Source organism: Carex rostrata, chromosome 15, assembly GCF_964058835.1.
Source record: "Carex rostrata chromosome 15, lpCarRost1.2, whole genome shotgun sequence".
In the NCBI taxonomy this organism is placed as follows: Eukaryota; Viridiplantae; Streptophyta; class Magnoliopsida; order Poales; family Cyperaceae; genus Carex; species Carex rostrata.
In genome coordinates, this window is record NC_135932.1 from 5,972,579 (window position 1) to 5,998,654 (window position 26,076).

At 34.9% G+C, this 26,076-nt stretch overlaps 2 protein-coding genes and 2 non-coding genes across 4 annotated transcripts; all 4 read right to left on the bottom strand.

Moving 5' to 3' along the window:
- Positions 1–587: 587 nt before the first annotated feature.
- On the bottom strand, positions 588–660 carry TRNAK-CUU (transfer RNA lysine (anticodon CUU)). Its single transcript has one exon. It is a non-coding gene; the product is annotated as a tRNA-Lys (tRNA).
- Positions 661–867: 207 nt separating this feature from the next.
- LOC144565913 (U-box domain-containing protein 6-like) lies at positions 868–5,928 on the bottom strand. Its single transcript, XM_078315755.1, has 6 exons — positions 5,769–5,928; positions 5,188–5,260; positions 3,850–4,035; positions 3,325–3,432; positions 2,138–3,198; positions 868–2,048 (listed from the first exon to the last, which is right to left on the bottom strand). Exons 2-6 carry the CDS (start codon positions 5,236–5,238, stop codon positions 1,145–1,147), a joined length of 2,310 nt encoding a protein of 769 aa, XP_078171881.1. The 5' UTR covers positions 5,239–5,260; positions 5,769–5,928; the 3' UTR covers positions 868–1,144.
- Positions 5,929–9,737: 3,809 nt separating this feature from the next.
- On the bottom strand, positions 9,738–9,820 carry TRNAL-UAA (transfer RNA leucine (anticodon UAA)). The gene has a single exon. It is a non-coding gene; the product is annotated as a tRNA-Leu (tRNA).
- Positions 9,821–13,283: 3,463 nt separating this feature from the next.
- Positions 13,284–20,769, bottom strand: LOC144566766 (ankyrin). The gene is made up of 4 exons (XM_078316793.1): positions 20,397–20,769; positions 15,857–16,132; positions 15,588–15,725; positions 13,284–15,109 (listed from the first exon to the last, which is right to left on the bottom strand). The coding sequence occupies exons 1-4, from the start codon at positions 20,700–20,702 to the stop codon at positions 13,568–13,570; spliced, it is 2,262 nt and encodes a 753-aa protein (XP_078172919.1). The 5' UTR covers positions 20,703–20,769; the 3' UTR covers positions 13,284–13,567.
- Positions 20,770–26,076: the final 5,307 nt, after the last annotated feature.

Genomic DNA, 26,076 nt, shown 5'->3' on the forward strand with positions numbered 1-26,076 from the left:
CCGTTCAAACCGATCTACTTCATTAGACGTGCGTTTACATCAAAATTTATAACTTTTTGAATTTATTTAGTATCAAGTCAAGCAGTCAAATATGTGAGTTTTTAAGTTAATTTTAATACATTCATTTTTCAACATTTTTACCGCTTGATTTGATATGAAAATAACTCAAAAAATATAAAAAAAATTGTATGTAAACGCATTACTCATAAAGTAAATCGGTTTGAACGGTTTGAATTAGTTGTTTGAAGTCTATTTAATTGATTTTGAAGTTAGTGTCATATGACACCGATATTATACTAACCGGACTCCTTATTAAAATGTTACAATATCATAAAAAATTGTATATATAAATAGTCCAAACTTTTCTCGCACTCCGGAATTCAAAATTTTCAGAAAGCCAATGAGACGTAAATAAAGTGCATTTGGCGCGGATGAACACAATTATAACCCTTTTTTGGGCCTAATTACGGATATTTCATATTTGTGTTGTTCTATTATGGTAGTTGAAACTTCTTTTCACGCTAGAACAGGCCTGTGGAACAATAAAACAATACTACAAAATAAGGACAAGAAAAAAAAACTAAAAACGCCCACCGTGGGGCTCGAACCCACGACCACAAGGTTAAGAGCCTTGCGCTCTACCAACTGAGCTAGACGGGCTTTTGATATAAGTCATCGTGATATATGTAATATTCAAGTAATTTGAATCGTTCGTGGTACAGATTTCTAAAATTATATGGAGGTTGAATAGTCAATAGACCGTGCAAAAAAGAATGTGAAAGGAAAGATACACCTTGCATCTACCTGAGTTGAAACTTGAAAACTGTCAATTACTCTTGTTATGGAAAAAAGACTGTCATTTGAACGAAAGTAAAAAAAAATGGCCTGTACATTTCTCTGCTATACCATTTAAAAAAAAAAAAAAAACAAATTTAGCCAATTCTATTCCTCACCAAAAGCAAACTACTAAGAAGAATAGAAAAAAAAAAAAAACCTTTACCTTTTCACCTTTTATCAGAACAAAAAACAACCCAAGAAAAAACTTCACCCCTATAGAATATGTGCAAGAAAAAGAATGACTACCAATCAACAAAGAGTAAAGGAAGAATTTACATCTCTCCAATACCAATCCAACAATCCATTCTCATTTGGTTTTTCTTGAATTGTGCTTGGGCTTCAGCAATGAAACCATTGTCCGGCCAAACCGCTTCGACCGAGAACTGCTCAGCCCCTTTGTACCTTCTGTGACCTCTTCTGTGTCATCTCCATTACTACTACTGGGACTTTTACTTGCAGCTGCATTTACACTTGCATTGCGTCTAATCCTCTCTTGCGGTTGAATTGTTACTGGTTCCTTTATTTCTGGCACCTCCAACTTCAACTTGTCAAGCTGGATCACATCTTTCCCAGGTAATTCCCTATTTCTCATTCCACGAAAAAGTTTCAACAGCCGTTGTGCCTTGTCTTTAGCCCGTGCTGTGCCATTAGCTGATAGCATTACCAGTGACGGTATCACACCTTCTTGCAAAGCCATCTGTATGCACCTCTCATCGCCACTGCACAAAGTCAAGAGGCATGAAACAGCCTGCTCCTGCTCAGATGGTACTTCTGAGTCAAGCAAAGAAGCCAGTGAACTGACCAAACCAGGGGTCTTCCTAATGGCATTGTTTCCAGAAGGTTCCTGTGCTACATATGCCAAAATTGACATGGCTTTGTCGGCCCACGTTCCGGTGGCCTTTACCAGGGGTTGTAAACCGGGGATGATTCCAGAGTTGAGTAGCAGAGGCACGTTTGGGGCGTGATTTGAGAGGTTGAATAAGGCAAACAATGCATCCGTTTGGCAAAGGTTCGAAAGAGGGGTGTTTGAGTGGATAGATTCGATGAGGAAGCTGGTCAAGCGGGTCTGCACAAGTAAGGGTCTGGCTGCATTGAGGCATGAGATGTTGAGGTAGAGAGCGATGGCCGCCTCAATGGTTGGCTTACATGTGCTATCGATCATTTCATCCATGAGGGGGATAATCCCGGCTGATATCATTCGCTCCTTGTTTCTGAAACAAAAAAAAAATAAAAAAACAGTAACTATAGGAGCCAAGAATATGTAGACCAAAAAAAACAAAAAGGTATATAAACAAATTACCTGTTATTATTGACAGCAAGGTTGAAGAGCGCAAGTGCACCAACCTCTTGCAAGTTATCGTCTTTTTCTGCAATCGCCTCTCTTAAAAACTTGACAAGTGGATCCACAAACCCGTACTTGCCCATGTCTATTCGTGCTTTCACATCATCCTTTAGGTGATACCTAATCTCCAGCATAGCCCGTTTCCTCTCTTCCCATCTATCTCTCTCTAAATTCAAGGTCTCCATCCATCTCTTATACTTATTGACCTCATCCTCCTCTTCTTCTAACTTAATTTCATGGGGAGTATATGACACAGCAGCACCCATTTCTGACAAAGCACGTTGAAATGGAGTAATGTCAGGTGAATCTGGAGGGTTAGCAGGCACAGGTACACCGTTTTGCTCACACCAACTTTCTATCAACCTCTTGACGCAGGAATTAGGTGTCAGGTTGGTATGTAAAAGATATTCTCGGTTCTTCGGGCACGTGGTGTGCCCAGCACCAAACCACTTTTCAATAGAAACCCGTTCGAATGTCTGTCCTGATGAAATAACCACTGGATCGTACATCAATTGTAAGGAAATGGGACACTTGAGCTCTTCCGGTGGGGCTGGGATTCTTCCAGATTGTTCTTCCACGGCTTCTAACACCTGACTGTTGAAAGTGGCAACATTTTCAACTTCAGATCCACCTTTCATTTGATTACCATCATCTGAGCGAGGGGAGGAGCAATTCGAGTCAGGGTCACCCTCGGTACGATAGAGCTTGGAATACTTTTGCATTAATTGCAGTAGATAATCAACAACTTTTTCCTTCAACTTGTCTCCCTCAGTATTGGCCTGTTCTAGAAGCTTCTTCAGGGACCGCCGCTCGACAAGAGCAGTCCTGTAGGAGTTTATGCCAAGTTTAGTGGCCACTTGGTAGAATCCTTCAAGCTCAGATTCATATGCCGCACCAGCACTTGTGGTGGGGACGTTTGGATCTTTCTGAATGAGTTTGAATAATTCTTGGCCGATTTGTTTCTCCGACTCGTCAAGAGAGAACACTGCAGCCTCCAGCTCAACACGTACCTCGACAAGCTAGAAATTTCACACAAGAATTAAGATTTTTATAGACACTTATAAATTCAACTATAAATATGTGAAGTATTTACTTCAAAAGGTCTTAGATCATTCTGAAATTGTAGTGTTAAATCAATACTGTACCTTAGAACGTAATTCTCTCACAACCAATTCTTCAAGTGTTTTAATATTTTCAACAAGACTGGATCTCTCCTTCTCAAACTTCATCGGAAGCGAATTTCCAATTACAGCCTGAATTGAATGCCAAAATATCAATTAACACACTAAATTAAAACAATTAATATTGACAGTTAATTTTTAAACAAAGCAGAGCACTGGGTGACTAGTTCACACAAGCGCGCAATTTTTTTTGGCAGAGGAACACTTTACTGAATTACAAGGGATAGGTTATATTGGCAACTCTTGCAACAATTATTGAAATTAAAAATATAAATTCTAAAACTTCTCTAGATCAAAAATTGGAATTCTTAAACTTCTCTCTGATTTAGATTACCTTTGCATCAAATTTGGAGCCATTTGAAAAATTAACAGTTCACTTCTATCAGTGTTTGATAAAGAACAAATCTTTGGTTGTCAATATGTCCATTTCCGAATTAAAATAGAAGAATCTAAGAGAAAAACAAAATCTGCAAGAAAACGAAAGATTACCAAGTAGAGCTTGCTATATTCTGAGCAATGCTGAAGGAGGCCTTTGGACTTGTGGATACTGAGATTGACCAAAGAAAGAGCTTGTATGCCTGGTGCACTTCCAGGCCTAGCAGCTTCAACCTTGGGAAACACACTCAACAATTTTTGTAGAGGTGACCACAACTGTTGACACATCCCTCCATGCAACTACATTCATCAATTGTTAATCAAGTAGATTAGTGGCTTATTATCAGTAAACTACAGTGTAGTACTATACCTATCTGTACCATAATGTATCAATCACCTAACATTTTGGTCATAAATTTTTAAAGTTGTCCCCTTTTCTCCTGAAAATGCTGATAATCACTTTGATGGAAGATAGCCTTCCACAATGACCTTTTGTCAATCAACATGTGAATTGTGAAAAAAATTGTGGACTAAACAGGAAATAAAAAGTTAGATTAGCATAGTTGGACAGGACAGAATTGGTAGCGGAGATACAATTTTGAGCAAGTACTATCAAGTTGTTGCTGTCCAAGAATTACTTGAGCTGAACTGTGATTGGGTTGTACAGAATAACTTGTAACTTGAACTATTTGCACAAAAACATCGATAAGTTCCTTTTTTGCAGTGTGCTTTTTATATAAATTTTGAGAAGTTCAAAGACTTCATCAAACCATCATAGAATGGCCAAGAAATCCTGAGTTAATAGAAGTAGATATATCACTGACCGATTTACACTATATAGAAGGAGATAGGTTTACATCAGTTACAAACTTGCAATTAAATTTGTCATTGTTAATGCAGTTTTAAAGGACTAGATATGAACTTTACATCGAAGTGTGTGCTACACGTTTTGGTATGGTACATGTTGCCATTTACCAGTTGGTACCTGGTCAGGTCAGTAGAGGTATTGGACTGGTATAGGAAATACAATGATGATAGCTGTGCAAGAAAGTTACCTGATTAAAACCGTGATTGTAACAGTTTTACAGATTAGCCCAATTAGTTAATCATATTTGCAAATGAAAAAAAATTATTAATACTTTTGAAATCATCTGTATATACAGATTTTTTTTGGTTCATTTGAGAATACACTGAACCATTAAAGAAGGATAAACTCAAGTGAGACTTGACCCAAATGCCCAAAACTTTGGCACATTATGTAATATGAAAAAACATTGGATCAGATTTAGTACAATTCATCTATAAATTCCAAGCAAGAATAAGGTTCCAAAATAAATATATTGACTTTGTAGATAAGGATATCTATATATTCCCCATTTCTCCAACTTGACTCGAGCAATAGATTTAACAAAAATGGTTTATTAAAACAAAGAGACTGATAAGAAAGAGTACCTTCCAGCTGCCAGAAGGAACAAAATCACCCATTGCCTCCAAATGATCCATGATTCTAAATTTCAGAATTCATCTGGAATTTAAGTTCAAGAAAAGGAAACTACACTATTAGTGCCATCTCACCGGAGAAAATGGTGCATTTACCATCAAAGAAAGTTCTGATGATATTATGATATTATTTGAGGAAAACAATATTATGATATTAATGAAGAAATGTTTTAAAATTTAAGATCAATTAAGGAACAATATGTAAAGTACATTGCGGAAGTTCAACTGTTTCAAGGAATAAAGAACAACAAAATTAACTTAAAATGCTTATTTCGTGCTGTCAAGAACTGAATTGTTGAAATTGATCAAATGTCTGCACTTTCCACTATCTACGATTTGATTGATCATGATAAACATAAAGATTGTCATTTTGGAAACAAATCTTGTCACAGAATCAAGAACGAGTTCAAGAAAAAGCCAATGTCATGTATACTTCCAACCCAAATAACAAAAGCATTACGAAATTGCTCAATTTCGATCAACTCGGTATCAAGAACACAAAAATACTGAAAACAAGAAGGAAGAATTCGTACCCAGAGAAGCAGAGAATCGAATCGAAATCAGAGTAAAGACCGATAGCCATTGCGACTTCATGCGAAAGACTAGGGCTTTGCGCAGCAGAATTGAGTCTAATGTTGTTGACAGGGGGAGAGAGAGAGACAGAGAGGAAGAGAGAGAAAGAGGAAGGAGATTACGTGGGTAGCTGATTAGAGAGAGACCAAAATTCGTTGTTTGCTGAAACGGGTAATATTTTTCGTGCCTTGGGACTACATTCATTATTTTTTTATATAATCTCCGAGCAGTTTGTGCGCTTTTGTTTCTAGTCATTCTTATTCTTACAAATCTTTTCTACGGCCTTTTACTTTGTGTGCTGCCGTGGAAAAAAGTAATTAGAATCTATAATATTTTATCAGGTTTAGGTACGGTGACTCTGTATAAAAGATCGCAAGTTTAAAATCGTGGATGAAGTTATACGTTTTTGCCAAATGATATCAACATGTCACCCGTTCTTGTAAAGTTGTACGGTATTGAATTTTCATAGTTATATTTATATGTACTTTATGTGTTTCGATACTTATATTTTTACAAATTGATTTTTCAAGTTCTTGACCAATGTTTAGATACCATTTTGAAGAAAAAAATTAGAATTTCATAACTAGAGATTTTGAGTTGCTAAAAATATACTTCTTCAATTATTTCTTCTCTTTTAGCAATATGAAAAGAATTGTTTAGTCCATCAAATTCAAATTGAATTATTAGAAGATTACAAATTTTAATATACTTTTATAATCTCTTTGTTAAACACTTCAATCTCTGAAAATCTTTTAAAATTTGAAAAAAAAAATTGTATCGGTAAGAGAAAAATAAAATTGACTATTCAGATTATAAATTAGAAGTACAAGAAAATAGAGACGCTTTTGATATGCTTGAAAAAATAAAATTAACAGCGAAAAATCAGTGCGAATTTTGTAATTAGATATGATATCCGATAAAGATAACTAAGAGTTAAGAGTTGTCTTTTGCGAAAATTATGTTTTGAAACAGTTGAAATGGTAATAACCATATCGACTTACTAATAAAAGAATGTATAAAATGAACGTGGATGAATGTTCTTTCAGATATCTCCTGTGGAACACAATGGCATGTCAGTATTATTCGATAGTATACATAGACTTGGTCCATATACACCGATAGACCAATCAACTCAAATGTGCATCCCAATTCCCAACTTCGCAAGACTTTGGAGTTTGGATCAGTCAGCCATTTTCCGCAGAATTAACATATTAAAGAAACTATGATTCATTTTTTTTAATACATTGGACTACATAGTTTAATTTGTGCTGCAAATCAAGAATTAATTGTTAATTTGCACTAGTGTTTCCAGCTGCTTTGTTAACGATCTACATATGATGTGGATCTTTGGTAATTTTATTTGAGTGGTCAATGTTACTATGCATATCACGGGTTGGCATATAATATGAATCAATATTTTTTTTTTCAAAATTCTAACAGTCAATTCAAATTATTTAACATGATCTCTGTATAAATATGTACTTGCAAACCAAATTCTATATTTTTTAGAGTTGTTTTACTATTTTTTAAGATAGGTAGAAAATAACTTGATATGAAAATTCTGAACCATCCAAAAACAGTGATTTGCTATATATTTTAGAAAATAGTAAAAAAATTCTAAAAAATATAAAATTTGGTCTGCAATTTCATATTCACATTAAAATCATTTTGAACGGTTTGGATCGACCATTAGGATATTGAAAACAAAAATATTAAGATATTGAAAACAAAATTATCTATCTATATCACAGACCAAATCGTGATATGCATAGTATCATAGACTCACTCATTTTATTTTATTTTATTTCTTTTTCTTGGCAACTCTTTACATTTACCTATAAATTGGTACCAACAAAGTGTTTCAAGTTCAGGATATTTTTCAATTTTTGCATTCACTTAGTTTTCAGTCAACTGCAATACTTCAGCCATGTATTGTTCTGTGACTCTGGATGAGTACACGTGTGCTGTTATAAAATAAAAATGATTGCGCAAATATATCATAAAATTTATGGACCGTCCAGTAAGAAAATAAATTATCCATATTACAATTTTATCTGTATAACAATTTTTTAAAATATTAAATATGGAGAAGAGCAGGCGTATTCTAACTAGGAATCCACATCCTATGAGGTAACAGAATATTTCTGTTTAGATTTGAACCGTCCGATTAGAATTTAAGTCAATCCGGTTCAAAATTAAACGCACGAGTAATACAGATTCTGTTTGGACGGTCTGAATCCAATCAGAAATATTATGTTACCGTAGGTGTTACGAATTCTGTATTTTGAATATAATGGCCAAGTTATCCACATTCCGATGTTTATAAAAATAATTGTATTTTTATTTTATCCCACGTCAGCTTTGTTCCTTTCTATTTCAGTTTTATCAGAATATAATTTGCAAAAATTATCAGGCCCAATACCCTGTGAAATATCATTTTTGAGTTGTCATTATCATTTTTTCCTTACATATGATTATCAGATAGCACTAAACCACTAATAATGTTACTTTGGCGGGGGGGGGGGGGGGGGGGGGGGGGGGGGGGGGGGGGGTTGATTGGCTATGCTAATAATTATATCTACACAAGGGTACTTATATATGTTCTATGGGATAAGAATGATGTATTTCTTATAACTGTTCAAGTCAAGGTGATCGAATTTAACAGTATGAAGGGGCACAAAAAAATTATGATCAGACAAATTTTTTAGTTTTTATTTTTAAATTAAGTAAGAGATATCGTGGAGGCGGAATACGAAAATTGAGATAGAGAAAATTAGATAAATAAATTTCATGTAATATTAGTTTATGATAGACTAATAGTAATAATTTTTATAAATATTAAAAAAAAATAAAGAATAAAAATGAAAATGAAAATTTACAGGGGATGGATGGCAAGAGATAATTAGATTATAATATTTAAACTTGTGTTAGGTTGCACATGCATTCCAGGATAATTGAATAATTTATAAACAATTATTGTATTTCCTAATCAAGTATACATAACAATATTCATTCCGAATTCTATAAGATTTACATTTCTAGTCGTTTTACCAATCAAAATTGTGCTAACGAGAATCGATGATGAGGAATTCTAGTGATTTTTAGCGAGGCCAGTTAATAATTTGCGAACTCAATTTCCTATCAATCAGGTAAATAAAAAAAAAATTATATTTCAGATACCAATGAACTGTAATTTTATTTCGATATAATCACTATTTTCATTCCAAATCAGCACGTGACTTGTAAAATAAAATTAAAAAAAATCCCAAATCAACAATTAATTTGAAACAGGGAGCAAAATACTTCCATAGTTTTGTAAATATGGTATAAGTTTGTGATTTTTTTTTAAAACATATCATTAATAAAATTTCTCAGATTTGTTTGATATATTATAGTTGAACAGGTTCAATACTGTGGCAAATTAGCTTATGAGTTGTGGCTATTTTGAATTCAAAACGGACACAGTAGTTAGATTCTGACAATGATTAAAATTTAATGAACCATAGAGGAATAATGAAAATTTGAGCGATTAAAAAGGACTGTCCAGTTCATTCTAAAAAAAATAACTATTTAAAATACAATAAAATAAAAGGCATGATTAGATGGAAGAAATAGGAGGTATGCTTGCTTTTTTTTTCCTCAAGATAACTGTGCTCTAAAACACCGTAGGACCTATAAACTGATATGTTTTAAAAAGAAAATTCCCTTGTTTTGTTATTCATATTTTAGTCGTATATTTTATTTTGTTTAATGTTTTGTTGACAAGAACATCAAGTCATATACTAAGCATGCAGGACTTGCTGTTACAAATTTATTTTACTGCTTGAGCTGTTAAAAGAAACGGTAAATTAAATCTGTTGGCTATATACCAGATGGTGGTTTAGAAATTAGAAAAGTAATGTATAAAAAATTAAAACAAAAATAAATATTGCTGGCTATGGGGTTCGAACCCATGCGCACTTATGTGCAGAAGATCTTAAGTCTTCCCCCTTAACCACTCGGGCAAACCAGCTTCTCTGTTTTATGTTGTTTTTAATTATATTAAAAATAAGTAAACATTTGAGTAAATATTTGAGCGAAGATTTATATACTTTGAGGTGCTAAATTAAGGCGAAGGGATTTAAAGATATTTAAGGTGTCTGAGTATTTGAATCGTCCAATCAATCAGGGGTGGTTGAGTTCCATATGGTTTAAAATATTTGTAATTTTCATGTACAATTTCTGTTAATTAAAACAATATAATTTGACTCTCCTGTTAATGAAGTAATTATTTAAGTAAAATAACAAAAGCAGAACTAGGGTTCTTAAGGTCACCAAGTTATTTTGTAAACGCTAACACTAAAATTTATCGAATTGGTTTTAAACGACGAATCTGAATTGTTGAAACCTGTCTACTTACGAGTGATGCGTTTACATTTGAAAATTTTAAATTTTTGAATTGATTTTATGTAGAGTCTAATGAAATTAATTCGGCCATTTTTATTAATACCCTTCAAAAAAAACAAAATTTTAAAAATAACCCCGCATGGCATTTTTTTTAAAAAAAATGCCCCGACCGCCTGGGCCTGGGGGGGCCAAAAATCAAGCAGACCGCCTGGGCCTGGGGCGGGCCACACCCCAACCAGACCGCCCCTGGCAGGGCGGTCCTCTTATTTTTTTTATTTTTTAAAGTTATGTTTTTTTTTAAATAGAAATTTTTTTATTTTTTTATTTTTTGTATTGAAATATTAGAAATGTTGAATATATTTCTTTAAAAATAGATGAAATACAATATAATTTGATTTATTATAAAGATTGCAACAAATAACCCGGATCAATATTTTTCAGGCCGGATTTTTCGCGACTGTAAGAAAAATTAATATATTTCTTTATGTGTTATTGGAAAAAAAAATGCTTGGATTCTGAATTATTGATCCCGATTCAAAAGTCACTTCTATGTAATCTAGAAAATATTGTGATCCTTTTAGGACATTTAATTTATGAAAAGTTGTATCTATTTTTGAAAAAAAATTAAAACTTTAAGTTATTTAATAATACAACTTTTTATAAATTAAATGTCCTAGAAGGATCATAATATTTTCTAGATTACATAGAAGTGACTTTTGAACCGGGATCAATAACTCAGAATCTAAGTATTTTTATTTTTTCCAATAACACATAAAGAAATATATTAATTTTTCTTACAGCCGCGAAAAATCCGGCCTGAAAAATATTGATCCGAGTTATTTGTTGCAATCTTTCTAATAAATCAAATTATATTGTATTCCATCTATTTTTAAAGAAATATATTCAACATTTCTAATATTTCAATACAAAAAATAAAAAAATAAAAAAAATTATGTTTAAAAAAAACACACAACTTTAAAAAAATAAAAATAAATAAGAGGACCGCCCCTGCCAAGGGCGGTCTGGTTGGGGTGTGGCCCGCCTCAGACTCAGGCAGTCCACTTGATTTTTGGGCTGCCCCAGGCCTAGGCGGTCGGGGCATTTTAAAAAAAAAAAGGGCATGCGGGGTTATTTTTAAAATTTTGTTTTTTTTGAAGGGTATTAATAAAAATGGACACTAGATTTTTTAACATCTTCAATATTATTTTTTTGAGTGAGTCTATGGTACTATGCATATCACGGGTTGTTACCGTGCTACGGCTCTATATTCGAGTTTTCAAATCCTAACGGTCGATCCGAACCGTTCATCTTGTTCTCCATATTAATATGTATTTGGAGACCAAATTTTACATTTTTTGAAATTTTTTTACTATTTTTTTAGATATTTAGAAAATCACTTGATCTGAAAATTCTGGACCATCCAAAAACAGTGATTTTCAATAAATCTAAAAAAATAGTAAAAAAATTTCAAAAAATGTAAAATTTGGTCTCCAAACACATATCAATATGGAGAACAAGATGAACGGTTCGGATCGACCGTTAGGATTTGAAAACTCGAATATAAAGTCATAGCACGATGCCAAATCGTAATATGTATAGTACCATAGACTCACTCTATTATTTTAGTACTTCTGCTTTTGGCTCGAATAGGTAGTGTCAGGCGTGACACGATATGATACATTATCTTAATTAACTTTTATTGAAATATTTATATCAGTATCTTGTTGAATACGAACGAATATGATGCATGTTAAATACAAACCTGACACGGCTCTAGAAATATCCATACTACACAAGTTCAAAACATTCGAGTGGTACATGTACCAAACTAATTTTGTTTTATTCGATAGGCATCCAAATCTTGCTTCCTTGGTAAGTGATCCATGTATATATTTTCCGATATTTAAGACCAGGCACTGCTGTAGTCTGCTCTAAATCAAATGCTCACGTGCATGCTTGCCACTTGAGAGCTTAAATTGTTACTTCAAGTGAAAGGGAAAGCAGTGAAATGATTAACAAAAAATGAATTTCCCTTTCTAAAAAAAATTGTTCATCTTTTACAAGTAGAGACCAGTACTGAAATGATTTCAAGTGGCTTTTCAATTTAACAATCAGTTCCAAAAGGCAAAACAGTTGAATGGTACTGTTGACAAGAAGAGACTTGGCCAAACAGAGACAGGGGGGACACAGAAAGATAGAAAGAGGAAGTGCAATTGACTGTCAAAAGGAAGACATGATAAACGAGGCCGAGATAGCACAGCTGGTAGTGCTGCTAACTGCCAATTGAAACATAAAATGAAGAAGCCAAAATTGACCGTACCAGATGTACTAAACCATATAAAAGAGGGGAGAGGGGGGTTTCCGATGGGCATCGGACCAAATCCGGTTCGATGGGGGTTTAAACCGTCAGATCTGCTTTAGGATTCGTGTGTACGGATTTTAAAGCAGACGCGAAATTGCGGGTGCGAATCCTAAAGCAGATCTGACGCTTTAAACCCCCATCGAACCGGATTTGGTCCGATGCCCATCGGACACCCCCCTCTCCCATAAAAGAGTGATTTCAATTCCTTGCTATCTTTTCCAGGAGCCAATTATGTGATGCACAATAATTCACCGCTTTTCTGTCTCTTTCCGGTCTCTGTCTCTCCAGTTTTATTGATTCAATTGGATTTTTTTTTTACACGAACAGTGGCATTGGCCCAGTGAGGTGTACCTGGTAGACCAGACAAAGAAGCAATGTGCGCAAGTACAAAGCATGGTAAAATCATGAGGATAGAGTCCTGATCTGAACTTGTTTTACCAGCATGGTAATTTTTATTCTACCATCGTTGAAACTTGAAGGCTATCTCCATCCCGACCACAGGAATCAGGAAGGATTAATTTTAATAGTCAAGTACAATGTTATGCACCACTTCTGTAAAATAACATTTTTTTGCTTGTGCCAGCATCCGATTATTGTTTATTTTATAACGAAATCCAAGAAAGGGATTAAGCAACATGAACCAAATTGACCAACGTAATATATCAAGGGATCAACCTAGAATAGCATACCATGCCAATACTCTGTCAAATTCAGGGTTGGTACACCATAAAAGAATCTACAAAATATTTTGACAGATCATAACAGCCTTTACATTGACATGAATTCCTCAGCAATTAACGAATAGCAAGATTACTACCTGATTGACAACATTGACAAACATGAGATGTATTTACAGCATTTTCAAAATTCCTCTACTAAGAGAACAAAAAGAAGAAAGAAAACCGACTTTGAGCTGAAGTCCAGTAAAAACACGACACAGACCCTTCTTTACAAATCCTGGTACAACTACCCTGCAACTGTACCTACCAGAGAACCATTAAGAAAATGTGATCAATCAACTTTATTGCCTACAGCTGCATTCGTTACAAGCCTAATCCCCCTGGCCCACAATTCAGCCACTTCATTACCCCCTTCACATACGAAATGCACCTCCTTCCCTTTGATGGTCACCACCCGATACAAGCCAGCCTCGTTCGCATCCTGTCTCCGACCTCGGTTTTTAACAAAGTTTGAGCTTGGGCCCACCTTCACTTCCTGGCAAATGACATTCCTGCTACATGAGTTACCCCAACTCAACACACCGGTGGGCCCCACCATCTTCAGGAACTTGTAGTGTGGTGAACCCTTTCCATTCTTAGTGTGTTTCTTCACCTGTCCCCCTCTCAAAACCAAAACCCTAGAGATCTCATCCAATATCACATTCACAGCTGAGCTCCCAAACTTGTCATTTTCTCTTGCAAGAGAAAGTGCAGTTTCACCCCTAGAAGTGTGGATATCACACTTCGCACCATGTGAAATCAACAACTCGCACACTGAGCCATGGCCTTCTCTTGCAGCTAGCATTAAAGGAGTATAACCATCTCCATCTGGAAGATTTACATCTCCACACTTACCCACAAGTGAACAAACTGCTGCTAAGTCACCACGTCTAGCCGCACAATGCAAAGCATAAAAACCACCGGCTGCACCATTTTCTAGGGCAAATTCAAGCATCACCTGTTCAAACAAGTCTCTTTTTTTACTTGATTGACAAAATGTTATTGTGCTCTCACCATGTTGGTTGCACAGCCGCACATTTGCACCGGCGAATAAAAGAACCCGAAATGCATCAACATGTCCCTCTCTAGCTGTGATCATAATTGGTGTGAACCCATCTCTGTCATGCTCATTAATATCTACCTCTGGTTGTGTCAACAGAACCTCGATCGCTGCCACATCACCGCACTTCACCGAGAAAATTAGTGAGGAGAAAATATGTGGGTCTGTTGATTTGGGAATTTTGCCTGCTCGGATCACATCTATAACTGCACGCTGGAACCCAGCATCCCACTGGGTGGAATTCGCCACCAAGACAGCTGATTCGCCTCCACAATTTAATGCCCCCAAATCAGCCCCACTCGAGATTAGAACTCTTAGGCATTCTTCTTGCCTGTGCCGTGCACAAAGGATCAAAGCTGTATCACCATGTTCTGTCCTGGTGTCAATCTGACAACCATCTGAAATCAATATTTGTAGAATTTTCGCATGGCCAAGCCGGGATGCCAGGTGCACTGGCCGAAACTCGTGCTGCTTCCTATTGGTCTTTACCGGGAGGTTGCAATCAGCGCCATATGAAAGGAGGGTTTGAACTGCTGCAGCATTGCCACAGAGAATTGCATGGTGAAGAAGGGATCGACCCAGGTGAAGAGTATTTGTAGAGCGGTTTTGGAGAAGCAGACGAAGGATGTGGCCACTGGACTCGAAGAACTCTACGGCACACCATGTAGCATCATACGGTTCAGCGAGGCCGGCACCCACACGGAGCTCTTCACCAGTTGTGGTGTCCCATGACCAGGCGCCGAGCCGGACCTTCATATCCTTTTTCACCCCAACCTAGAATACAAAAATTTGATTATTTAGTTTTAATTCCGGAGTTACCAGATTTCCTTTCTTTTCAAGCAATGTTATGTCAAAACAGCAGCTGGTCTTATGCTGTTATTTAAAAACACCAAATCTCTGCTTCTAATGAGTGCACTTCAAGACTAGCTTGTTTGCACTTGTAGTCACAGGGAACACCACGACCAGCAGAACACTAGTGTATGAGGTCCTTTTTTATGGGGTCTAAATTGCATGAGTTTAAACACTATTGCAGGTCCAAACTGAAGTATAACTATTTTTCTTGTTTGATGATAGTAACCCAGGAACAGTGAACATCCTAGCTTAGTTGATAGAAGAAATTATAGATTACATTAAGACTCAATTGCAGAAGTGATACTAAACTAGAGCTTAAACCAGACTGACATAGAGGATTTCCAAATTAAACAAAACGATATAACTAAGTACTCTTTGGAGTAAAAAGCATGATAGGCACCTGTAAGAGCTGTTGAACAACTTCAACCTGGCGACTGACAATGGCTGCAAACAGAGCAGTGCAATCGACATTCATATGTAGAGATGGCTTCAAGGACCTCACAAGCATGCGGTCTTTTGCATTTGGATCAGCCCCACACTTCATGAGAAAAGAAAATAAGGATATCCCAGAAATAAGATACAAGAAAAATAATAAGTTATTGGTAAAATAGCAATTGACATCATATGATGAAATCAGTAAGACATGTGGAAATGACAGCACAGACATACCTTGATAAGAGCTTCAACAACATCGACAAATCCACACGAAGCAGCGCATACAAGGGCGTGAACAGCAATGTGGGGTCTGACAAGCTCAGATTCCATTATTATCTCTGCAATGTGAGGTCGGCAATGCAGAGCTGCCTCTACCACAGCCTCCTCACAGGCCGGCTGTGAAGCACCAGACTTTACAAGTACCTCCACCACATCAGCCTTTCCTTCTCTCACTGCCGCAGTTATAGGGTACCCACGAAACATCCTTTGATTAACATCTGCACCCTTTGCCTGTGAAAGCATTAATCTATTAGCTTAGTCTTAGATTTCACAAGTGTGGTCATAATAATTGTAGCTGCCTAGTACTGAAGTGGGTCCTTATGTTTACATTGGCCTCTATGGTTCTCTTTGTTCTCATTTTGTTTAAGCTGGGAAATCAAGTAATTACAACTTACAAGACAAAAGATGCTCTTATGAGACCAATTAGCTTTAGGTGTAATTTCCTTTGGTAACCAGTGTTCTGAGTTCTGCAGTCCCCAACTTAAAAATGGGCCTGGAACTTATATGACCAGTACATGTTAGTATTTACCGAACCCTACTACTTTATGACATCTTATGCATTGAAATGGAACTGATTGCATAACTAACATATGCTAAAATTATCTAAATCAGACAACCAAACTCTCTGTTTGTTAATTTAAAAAAAAACTTTCTTTGAGAAAATTTAATTGACGTGTGCAAAAACCTTTTGAAGAATTTGGCCAAGCTCTGTTTGGTACTAAACAAGAAGCACAAATCTAAATGGCAACTGGGACTCAACAAAAGAGTTGTTCAGAATAACAAAACCTTGTAGAATATTGTCACAAAAACATTTACAACAAATATATTGATGCAAGCAGTGTTAAATACAAACAAATTAACCACCTCAACCACACAAACCTGAAGGAATATCCGAACACAGTGGCAATGAATTAATAGTTCATATAAGAATCATGCATAAAATCAAGTAAGTACGAGATGCATTTGGCAAAGTCATATGAATAATATATTCAAGTAGGACCTGACATGACATCCATAATGAGCAAGATTGAGAGGAAAAAATCCAGTTGAGCATGGATACATAAACACTTAACTGTTACAAAGCGGACAAAGATACGAGTCTGCATCTTCTCCATTAACTCAACTTTTGAATTAATGCATCTCAGCCGTCTGATCAAGATATCGGCCAATCCAGCCCAAGGTGAAACACACGAGGCATCTTTAATATTCGTGCCAACACGGATCAGATGGTCCAGATTCATTTTGCATTAACTCAAAAGTGAGTTAATGCAGAGTATACAAATTCCATAGATACGGGGTATCATTGTGGACAGGAAGAGCGCATAATTACTCAATTCAGGCCTGCTCCGATGTGTGGGCCGAGGTTGAATTTATTTATGGCTTTTAGTACCCAGTAAGAGCAAGGACAATACGGTATAGTATTTATATGGCTTTTAATACCAACAACATTTTTAACAGTTGCCATTATGACACTTGTGATCTTTTGGGACAACATATCTAATAAACTATTTTATGTGGAAGTGATTAATTGATCTTTTGGACTACACTCTTTATTTTGCTCGCTCAGCTGAATAATTGAATGTTTTACTAGAAGGTGATTATTTGTGGTCATTCATTTTATAACATTGCACACCGTCCCTCCACAGACAAGTTGTATTTCTGTTGACTGGTTGCGCCCCCGGGCGTATAGTAAAATGAATAGTTATAGTAAGAGTTCGAAAATAAATAAACTTTCATAGCCACACGTGGCGGTGGCTCAATTTAACAACAGAGCTCCTTTTTTTTTTAATTTGAACAACAGCTCTCTTCAAAAGAGCCTAACCAAATTGAACACCAAGTGGCGGACATTAGGACATACAATTGCCAAACAGCACGTGTCACGCACAAGTTGGATAAGGCGCAGGATAAACAGCTGGCGCCACAGTAAAGAGCAGAAGAGAGAGAGAAAAGGACGAAGACCAGGAGTACGACAAATTTCTCCGTACATACAGGTCCAGTGGCCTTTGGGGAGTTAAAGAGGACAAGGAAGAGACGATCTGTGCTATCTTTTGGCCTTTTGTTTGTTCTCTTTTCCGGGAGTCCGTATCCCCCCAAGTACCTGAGGTACAATCTAACAAAACAGACGGCTCAGATTAATCTCAGCTGATTCAAATTAGATTCGGTGCCTATTGGCTATTGCTTTAATAGAGGGTACGCTTTGAGATTCGTGCCAGATAAAAAGAATGGCCCAGATTTGACACTTGCACCTCAGGTACCTGGGGTGATACGGATTCCTTTTCCGGGCCACGTCAATAAAGACCATCCAGATTATGCACCTGAAATCTCCATACTATTCTACTGGATATGTCCTTTACAATTCAGTACCCAACATTCTTGGCTGGACAGAGAAATGAAAATATTCTGTTTCGCTGAAACTGGAGAGGTTTCAACTACACTAGTATCCTGAAATATCAGGGGACTCAAGAGCTGTGGCTCCCACCTCCAGTCTCGGAACGTTTCCCCAAATAGCCACCGACCAAGTACAAAAGGCTTTTCGGGACAGACTTCTTTGAGTACAACTTTAGATCAAAGGGCTTCCACTCAAAATTATTTCATAAAATCTCTTTTTTCTCTCGGAGAAAATAATTTGATAAAATGTTACTCAACAAATATTTCTAGCCACGTCTAGACAAAAAGAACATTTCAACTTTACATGTCAGTTTACTCCGCATCTTATGCATTAACTCAAAAGAGCATTCTTTTAGTTTAATGCATCTCAGTCGTCTGATCAGAATCAGAGCCAATCTGATTCACACCTACAATGCATTTTTTTTTTCCAAAAAAATGCAGATCTATTAACGCACGTTCCATTAATGCAGAGGATACGAATTCCTAATTTCATGGGCACTTAGCCAACATCTAGCCGTATTGAAACTTACAAAGTTTTATGTAAAAAGAAAAGGTCTTTCAATACTTGAACAAATTAGTTGATGCGAGTTATCCTCCTGTATCTTCTATGTAGTCTTTAGTCTTTACAAGAGGGATCAGCTAACACAAAGCTCCGCAGAAAAATCAAAACAGAAGAACTAAACTACATGACGGTATGGTAAATTGTGGGGACGACTCCTGCACTGCTGGAAGTATAACAATCCCTTGTTAGTTGTTATCCGCATTAAATGACAAGATTAGATTAGATCGTCGCCTCAAAGAGACCCCCTACAATGGTTCCAATCCGACACGTCTATTTTCCGTACATCGTTGGGCCCCGAGGGTCTCGTACCTGGGCCCAGACATTAGTTCCAGTTGCCAGAAACTCCAGCCTGGCTCGTATTGTTATAAATTTATTTTGCCGATGCAGACATCAGCGCTACCACTATGAAATACGATTCGGGGAACATCTCATTTAATTACTAACTAAATATAAATGGTGGAGATCTGAACAAGAGAGCATGAGGGGATTCCCATCCAAAGGTCAAGCAATTAAAACTCTCCCTCTAGTAAATAAACGTAGGCATTAAACACTACATCTGGGCTCCTCACGTGATCCCATCTCTTATTATTACAAGGAATACTTAATTAAAAGTAGTCTTTAATTCTGTTAATATTTCCACTCCTGCGCAACTCTCCGAGAAGCAGAGGTGTCAGATGCTCAGATCTCCTTCACCATCCCTTTCTCAACTCTCCTCACCAAATTAAATTAAATAAATACTTGCCCGTATACAAAGTAAACCCTGTCTCCCAGTAAAATTTCACCTTCCCACGTACTTTACTCTCGCTAGTCGCTTCGCACAAGGACCTCACCGGTTAGTGACAAAATATACGAATAAATAAATAAATGTCAAGCACAAAAAGAGCTCTCAGTGACGCCTCGTAAGCGCGAGCATTTACTGCGTGGACGTATCCCGGTGTCCACGAGACCCTTTTTAATTTTTTAGATAAGCGAGGGGAATCTGATGGACAAAGCACGAATCTTGAAAGACTCATACCCGTCCAGTTGGCGTTGTAACTTGACAAAGTAGTAGAGGGATTGATCAATTAATGAGGTGCATTGGGTTGATGAGGTGTAGGTGTCACTGCTATTAAAACGAGGGTCAAAGGAGCAAAAGTACACAACCTAGTAAAATTACAAGATAGTGACATAAAGCAATCGACATTTGAACTTTTGAGGAGAATTTCGAAATTCGAAATCAAAATCAGTAAATCACGTCCATCGAGCAAATTTGTGCAGATCGGACAAATCAAATGATGATCAGGAGTGATACAGAGTTGTGTTATAAAATTACTTGGGATGGAAGGTCCGGCGTGAAAATACGTAATATCTTTGCATAGGTTTGCTCATGCTTAAAGTTGTGAAAGCATAAACAATATCTACAAAAGTTAGCAGCTTATTCGCTCCTAATTTGATCATCTAACGACATTCGTCATGCAATTTTTAGCAAAATGTAAGGTCGATATGACTACAAAAACAGAGAAAAGTTGAAAACACGAAACGATGAGAAATTTAAATCGAACTTACTAGTAACGATCTGACGAGGGATAGATCTCCGGAGTGAGCAGCTAGAAACAGAGGCGAGACGTCAGTTCTGATCTCTTCATACTCAAACCGCACCTCATTTGGTGCTTCCTCTCTGAGCACTATGTCAGCACGCCTCGACTTGAGCCAGAAAGCTCCGGCGAAGTTAACGTCCGCCGCTGGATCGGCGAGGCACGCCGCAACGTCAGCTCCAGTTGCGATCGCATCCACCAGCTTCTGTGATGTGTCGGGGTTGTACTCCACCATGGGCCACACCTGCGCCATGGCTCCTTGCCACAGCACCGCCATTTTCCTCTTTGTCAGTTTGAAATGCTTAGAAAATTGAAAGAGGAAGGCGCGAGGTGGAGAGTAGAGTGGGGTGATTTATAGAGGGGGTGAGGTTTAGTACTTGGGTATAGTTACCGCAGTTAAAAATCCATTTATGAAAGAAAAAAATTGGGTAAACTTACCGTCAGTTAACGAGAAGCCACGTTTGCTTTACAGACTTGCAGTCCTCTGAGAGGTTCCGAATCATTCAGGTTCAGCTCTTCTCTAGTTGTACAGATTACAGAATTTCACTAAACACCTTTCATTCGTATCAGACGATTTTACATGCAGATTGTTTGAAACCTATTCAATACGGTGGTATATTGAAAGAAAAAGTTGTCTTAATTATTTAATGTAGTTCTACTACTGTGCTAAGTGCTAACTCATGAATAATATTGATATTTTTTTTAAAAAAGAGGCAAAAATAATATTGATATTATATTTGCATTTTGTACAACATTTTCTTAATTGTTTCTGCACTCATGATTATACAAAAAATATGCTATATAGTTTAAATTATATGTAGAGACTGATTTTCTTTTGTTATGTCTAATTAAATCAATACGGTGGTATATAATTTGTATTATAATGAGTATCTACATCCCTGGTACTAGAGTTTTTAATTTGATGTGACAGTTTTTAATTCAGTCTCAGGGATGTGAGAGAGTTTCTTGTTTATAAACTATGCAGTAAAGTTTCTTATTAATAAATTGTTTATAAACTACATGCTGATCAAATGATTGGCTCAAATTATTTATCATTTTAAATTTTTTGCTGGTGTGGCTTAATAGAAACTCTAAAATTAATTTAAGAGAAATGAGAGTCAGTAACTTTAGAGATCTTGATTTTAAAAAATACTTAACAGTTATTTATAAACTTATTTGAGTTGCTAGAATGTTGATGCTCTAAAGTATGAAATTATTTTCAAATTATACTTCGTTATATTTGAATGATAAATTTAAAACATTGTTCGAACAGGAAAATCCTATATCCAAAATTAATTAAAACATCAAGGTGGTGTTTGGTTGTGGCCTAAGATTAATGAGGTCAAAATTGATTATTCCAACTTAAGTCGGCCAAAGTTATTTATGTTTAGTTGAGGTTTAAGTTAAATTATAACTTCAAGTTATTTTTTGTTTGATAATTAGAATTTGTGATTTAAGTTATGGCCAGTCAAACTTATTCGTATTACATTTCGTCTAGTTTTTTTATTTAGTAATTTATGATAAAATTAATTTATTCAATATTTTATGTAGATTGTTAATTAATAATTTTTTGAAAATTAATTTATACCGTATTATCATTTCATTTAGTTAATTTTTTATATCTTTTGACTTCGAGAGGATTAAAATTATAAATGGTATAAAAATAATAATTGTATATGTTTTATTATAGTAGGTAGATAATGTATTTAACATATATATTTATTTATTATATTTTAATATGCTATCAATTTATTCGCTAATTATCATTTTTTTGTTTCATTTGGAGCTTAATACGTGTTAGTGATCGGTGGAAATTTACAAAATGTGCACTAACCGGTCAGCTAATTTTTAAAAAATCTCAATGACATTGATATAATAGATATAATATATATTAGATCAAATTTGATGCAACATTACTATAGTAAAATATACTTAGTATCAAAGTACAATTTAATTGAAATTCAAACGATTAAGTTGCCCTTTAATATAATCTATATATTATATCTTAATAGGGAATCATTTTCTCTCTCTTTTTTACTATTTTTTTGACACAATTAGAAAATCACTCAATCTAAAAATTACGAATAATCCGAAAGTAGTGATTTTCTACCTACAAAAAAAAAATAGTAAATAAATTTCAAAAAATATAAAATTTAATCTCGAAGTACATCTCATATGATAATAATGTTTGGCGGTTCAAATCGATTATTTGGACTTTCAAGACAATGATATGAATCTAATGTACGAAACGATCCGTGCATTGCAAAGTACCATAGCCTCACTCCTATAAGAATGTAGATAACATTGATAATTAGTGAAAATATAATTTATAATTTTTGAAAAAAAATAAACGCTATGCAAGATAATTCTCATTATTTTGCGATAACTTTTTTAGTTTTTTTTGTGATGACGTGACAATCGCTATTTAGAATTTTATGTGTGTGTATATACTCTCCGACCATTTTTTTTTCTTTTGTACTTTTTAAGTTTAAGAAACAAAAACTCTGGAAACTCAAATCCTAACTAGTAAACTATGTTACAAACAAACTACTGAATGCCTAAAAACAAGGAAACCAAACTAAGGATGTCAATGAATCGTTTTATTCTATTTTTCTTTCCAAATCAAGCAACAATAAATCATCAAATTATTTGTTGAAGCACAGTAAAGATTTGACAGTTTTTATTATTTAAATGTTTTAAGAAAAGTTGTATTTATTTTCTTGAGCGAAAGTTTCCAAATGTCTCCACGGAAGGAGCCATCAGCCATCAATCAAATGTATAGTGTGCCATGTCCTCTCCATGCTTTTGGATCCTATGCAAAGGTTCCATCAAATGTTGGGGTAAGATATCATTTTTGGTTTTCAGAGCAATTCTGGAGGCAGAGGCAGGGATTCGAATCAAATCCACTGTTCAACCATGTTTTCTTACCAACCGATTAAATATTTTCAATAGTTCAAATTTGGTGTTTTTAGCCTATCTCTAAGTGAGAGGTTATGAGTTTGAAATTCAGATAGAGCAAATTATTTGCTGTAATAGTAAGTGTTATTAAAGAGTTTGGCTAGTATAACATCAGTGTCATTTCAACCTATATAACATCAACTCTAAAATTTATTAAATCGACTTCGAACGACTAATTCAAACCGTTCAAACCGATTTACATTATGAGTGATGCGTTTACATACAAATTTTTTTATAATTTCGAGTCATTTTAGTACCAAATCAAGCGGTAAAAATATTGAAAAATTAATGTATTAAAATTAACTTCAAAACTCACACATTTGACCACTTGACTTCAAACCTAATGTGTCGAAAAATATTTGAACGGTTGAGATGAAAAAAATTAAGAACCTGTGTTTTTGGGAGGAGCAGCAAATTTTGGTCGAATGTCGAGTTTGAATCCTCCGTAGCTCAAATTTTGAGTTTGATCTGAACCATGAACCGTCTGATTAGAATCCAAACAAATTTAGTTTGAGGTAAAATGCATGGACCTTTTTAATATTCGTGTCAAAGCATATCAGACGGTCCAGATCTGACTTAAAATTGAAGTTACCTCAGGGCCATCAGATCAAAATTTGATAAAAATGCATGCACCGGAATAATGAATTTAATTAAAACATATCCGTTAGACCGTTAATCAAACATTCCTCATTGAGGATTCACAATTCCAAAATAATTTTATGATGGCGACAATTCCTTTTTTTTTTTTGGACAATTCCTTATTGAGGTCTAATATATATAGGTGTATAATTTATTAATATATTTTTTTTACTAAAATTATTAGAAAGAAAATTAAAAGTTTGTAAATTTCACGGATAATTTGGATATAAATGGAGAACACATATATTTTTGTAAATTTGTGACAAATATGAATATTGATGAATTATTTGCAAATGTTATTTTAGTTCGTCTATTTGTTCAGAGGAGGCTTGAAAGAGTAAATCCAAATACAGTAGAAATATTATTTGAAGTTTTCTGTTACTATAAACCGGTGCGAATTAAGTAACAACATTTCTTAATAAACTCGTGTGAATTAATTGATTAATAAATTCATTGATTGTTGGCAAATTCTACGAACAATATTCGTATTATTTTCAAATTATTTGTGATCTTTACAATTTTTATAGAATTAAGGAATTTTACCCGTAATATATAATTTTTTTTGTTTCTTTCTAAATATCCATATTTTGACCAGTTATTATTATTATAAATGAACGAGTTATTCTTGAATTATATCAGTATTATATACGAATCGAAACTTTAAATTCTGTCGATTATTTTTAAACTTCAAATTTGTCACCATAAATTTGAGTAAATAATGTGTTAATTTTTTTTAGTAAATTATAAAAAAAATTAGTAAGAATGTGTTAAATTATCCATTCATATTTTTTTTTTCACGAGGGATTACAACTCATTTGACATATAATCGATGCACCGTAAAATGGTTGAGAATCAAGTCTTAGCATTCCTCCACAATTGTTCTCTATGTTTCATTTGCATCGAGATTTGCGTTGAAAATATCAATACTGAGGTATGATATAATGATATTACTTCCCCTCTCATAGTGAGGTATGTACATTAATCAACTCCTACCGTCATGAGAGAGAGTTTGAATTCTCTCTGATTTTTCAAATTTGTAATTTGTTCTTTCTGGATTTTGAAATTTTACAGAGGTTTATAGGTCCGAATCAACTCTGTCCTTTCTAAATTTTTTTTGCTCTCCTTTGAAATTCTGATATGTAATTTTGATTAAAATTAGAGTTAAAATTAAAATATTTTTTTTGAATATGAATAGAAGTTAATTAGAGCATTGAAAATTAGAGGTGTAAATTTTAATGATCTTGCTAAATTAACAATTCATTTGCAATTGTATTTTTCTTTTTTGAAATCTTGATAGCGGCTCCCAAGGAATGCATCTTGGTCATATTAGACTTTACAAGTACTAATTTGAAAATACAATATTACAAACCGTAAGCTTATCAATTTTTACAATTAATTATTTTTTCACATCAACAAAATTAATATTACCAAAGTGAAAACATTATAAAATCGATGTAAGAATATTACTATGAACATTGATACATAAATAATTTATTTTTAAGAAATGGGGAATTCTACATCTACTCAGGTCGTCAAGCTAATTTGCGACTCTATTCATGAGGAATCGCATATTGGTTCTGAGGCCTCTCAAAACTTAAATATATTTAATATTACAGTGTGTTTTTTTTTTCTTTTAGGGGCCGTTAGGCCAATCTGCGTTCCCCCCATGAATGAAGCCTCAGATTGGCTTGCCGGTCCGAATAGATGTGGAATTCTTCTAAAATCGGAGTGTTTTGATTATTTTTTTTATTATTATACTATAAATAAAATTTTTGGGAATAAAGCAAGGGATAAAGAAATCTGCAAATAAATTTAATTTTTACTGTTAAGTATGAATATCCTCTTAAGTCTTAACACGTTATTTAATTTTTACTAGAGTATCTCGGTATCCCAATGAGATGGGACATCCTATTAAAATTTAAACCTGTCTTTTCATCATTAGTTTGTTAAAATACGGTCAACACAGGACCCTAAACCATAGCTTTCCTTTTGTTTTATGTGCATAGCATGCAGGGTTTGTTTCCTTCCTTCCAGCTCCAGGGTTAGGTTTGTGG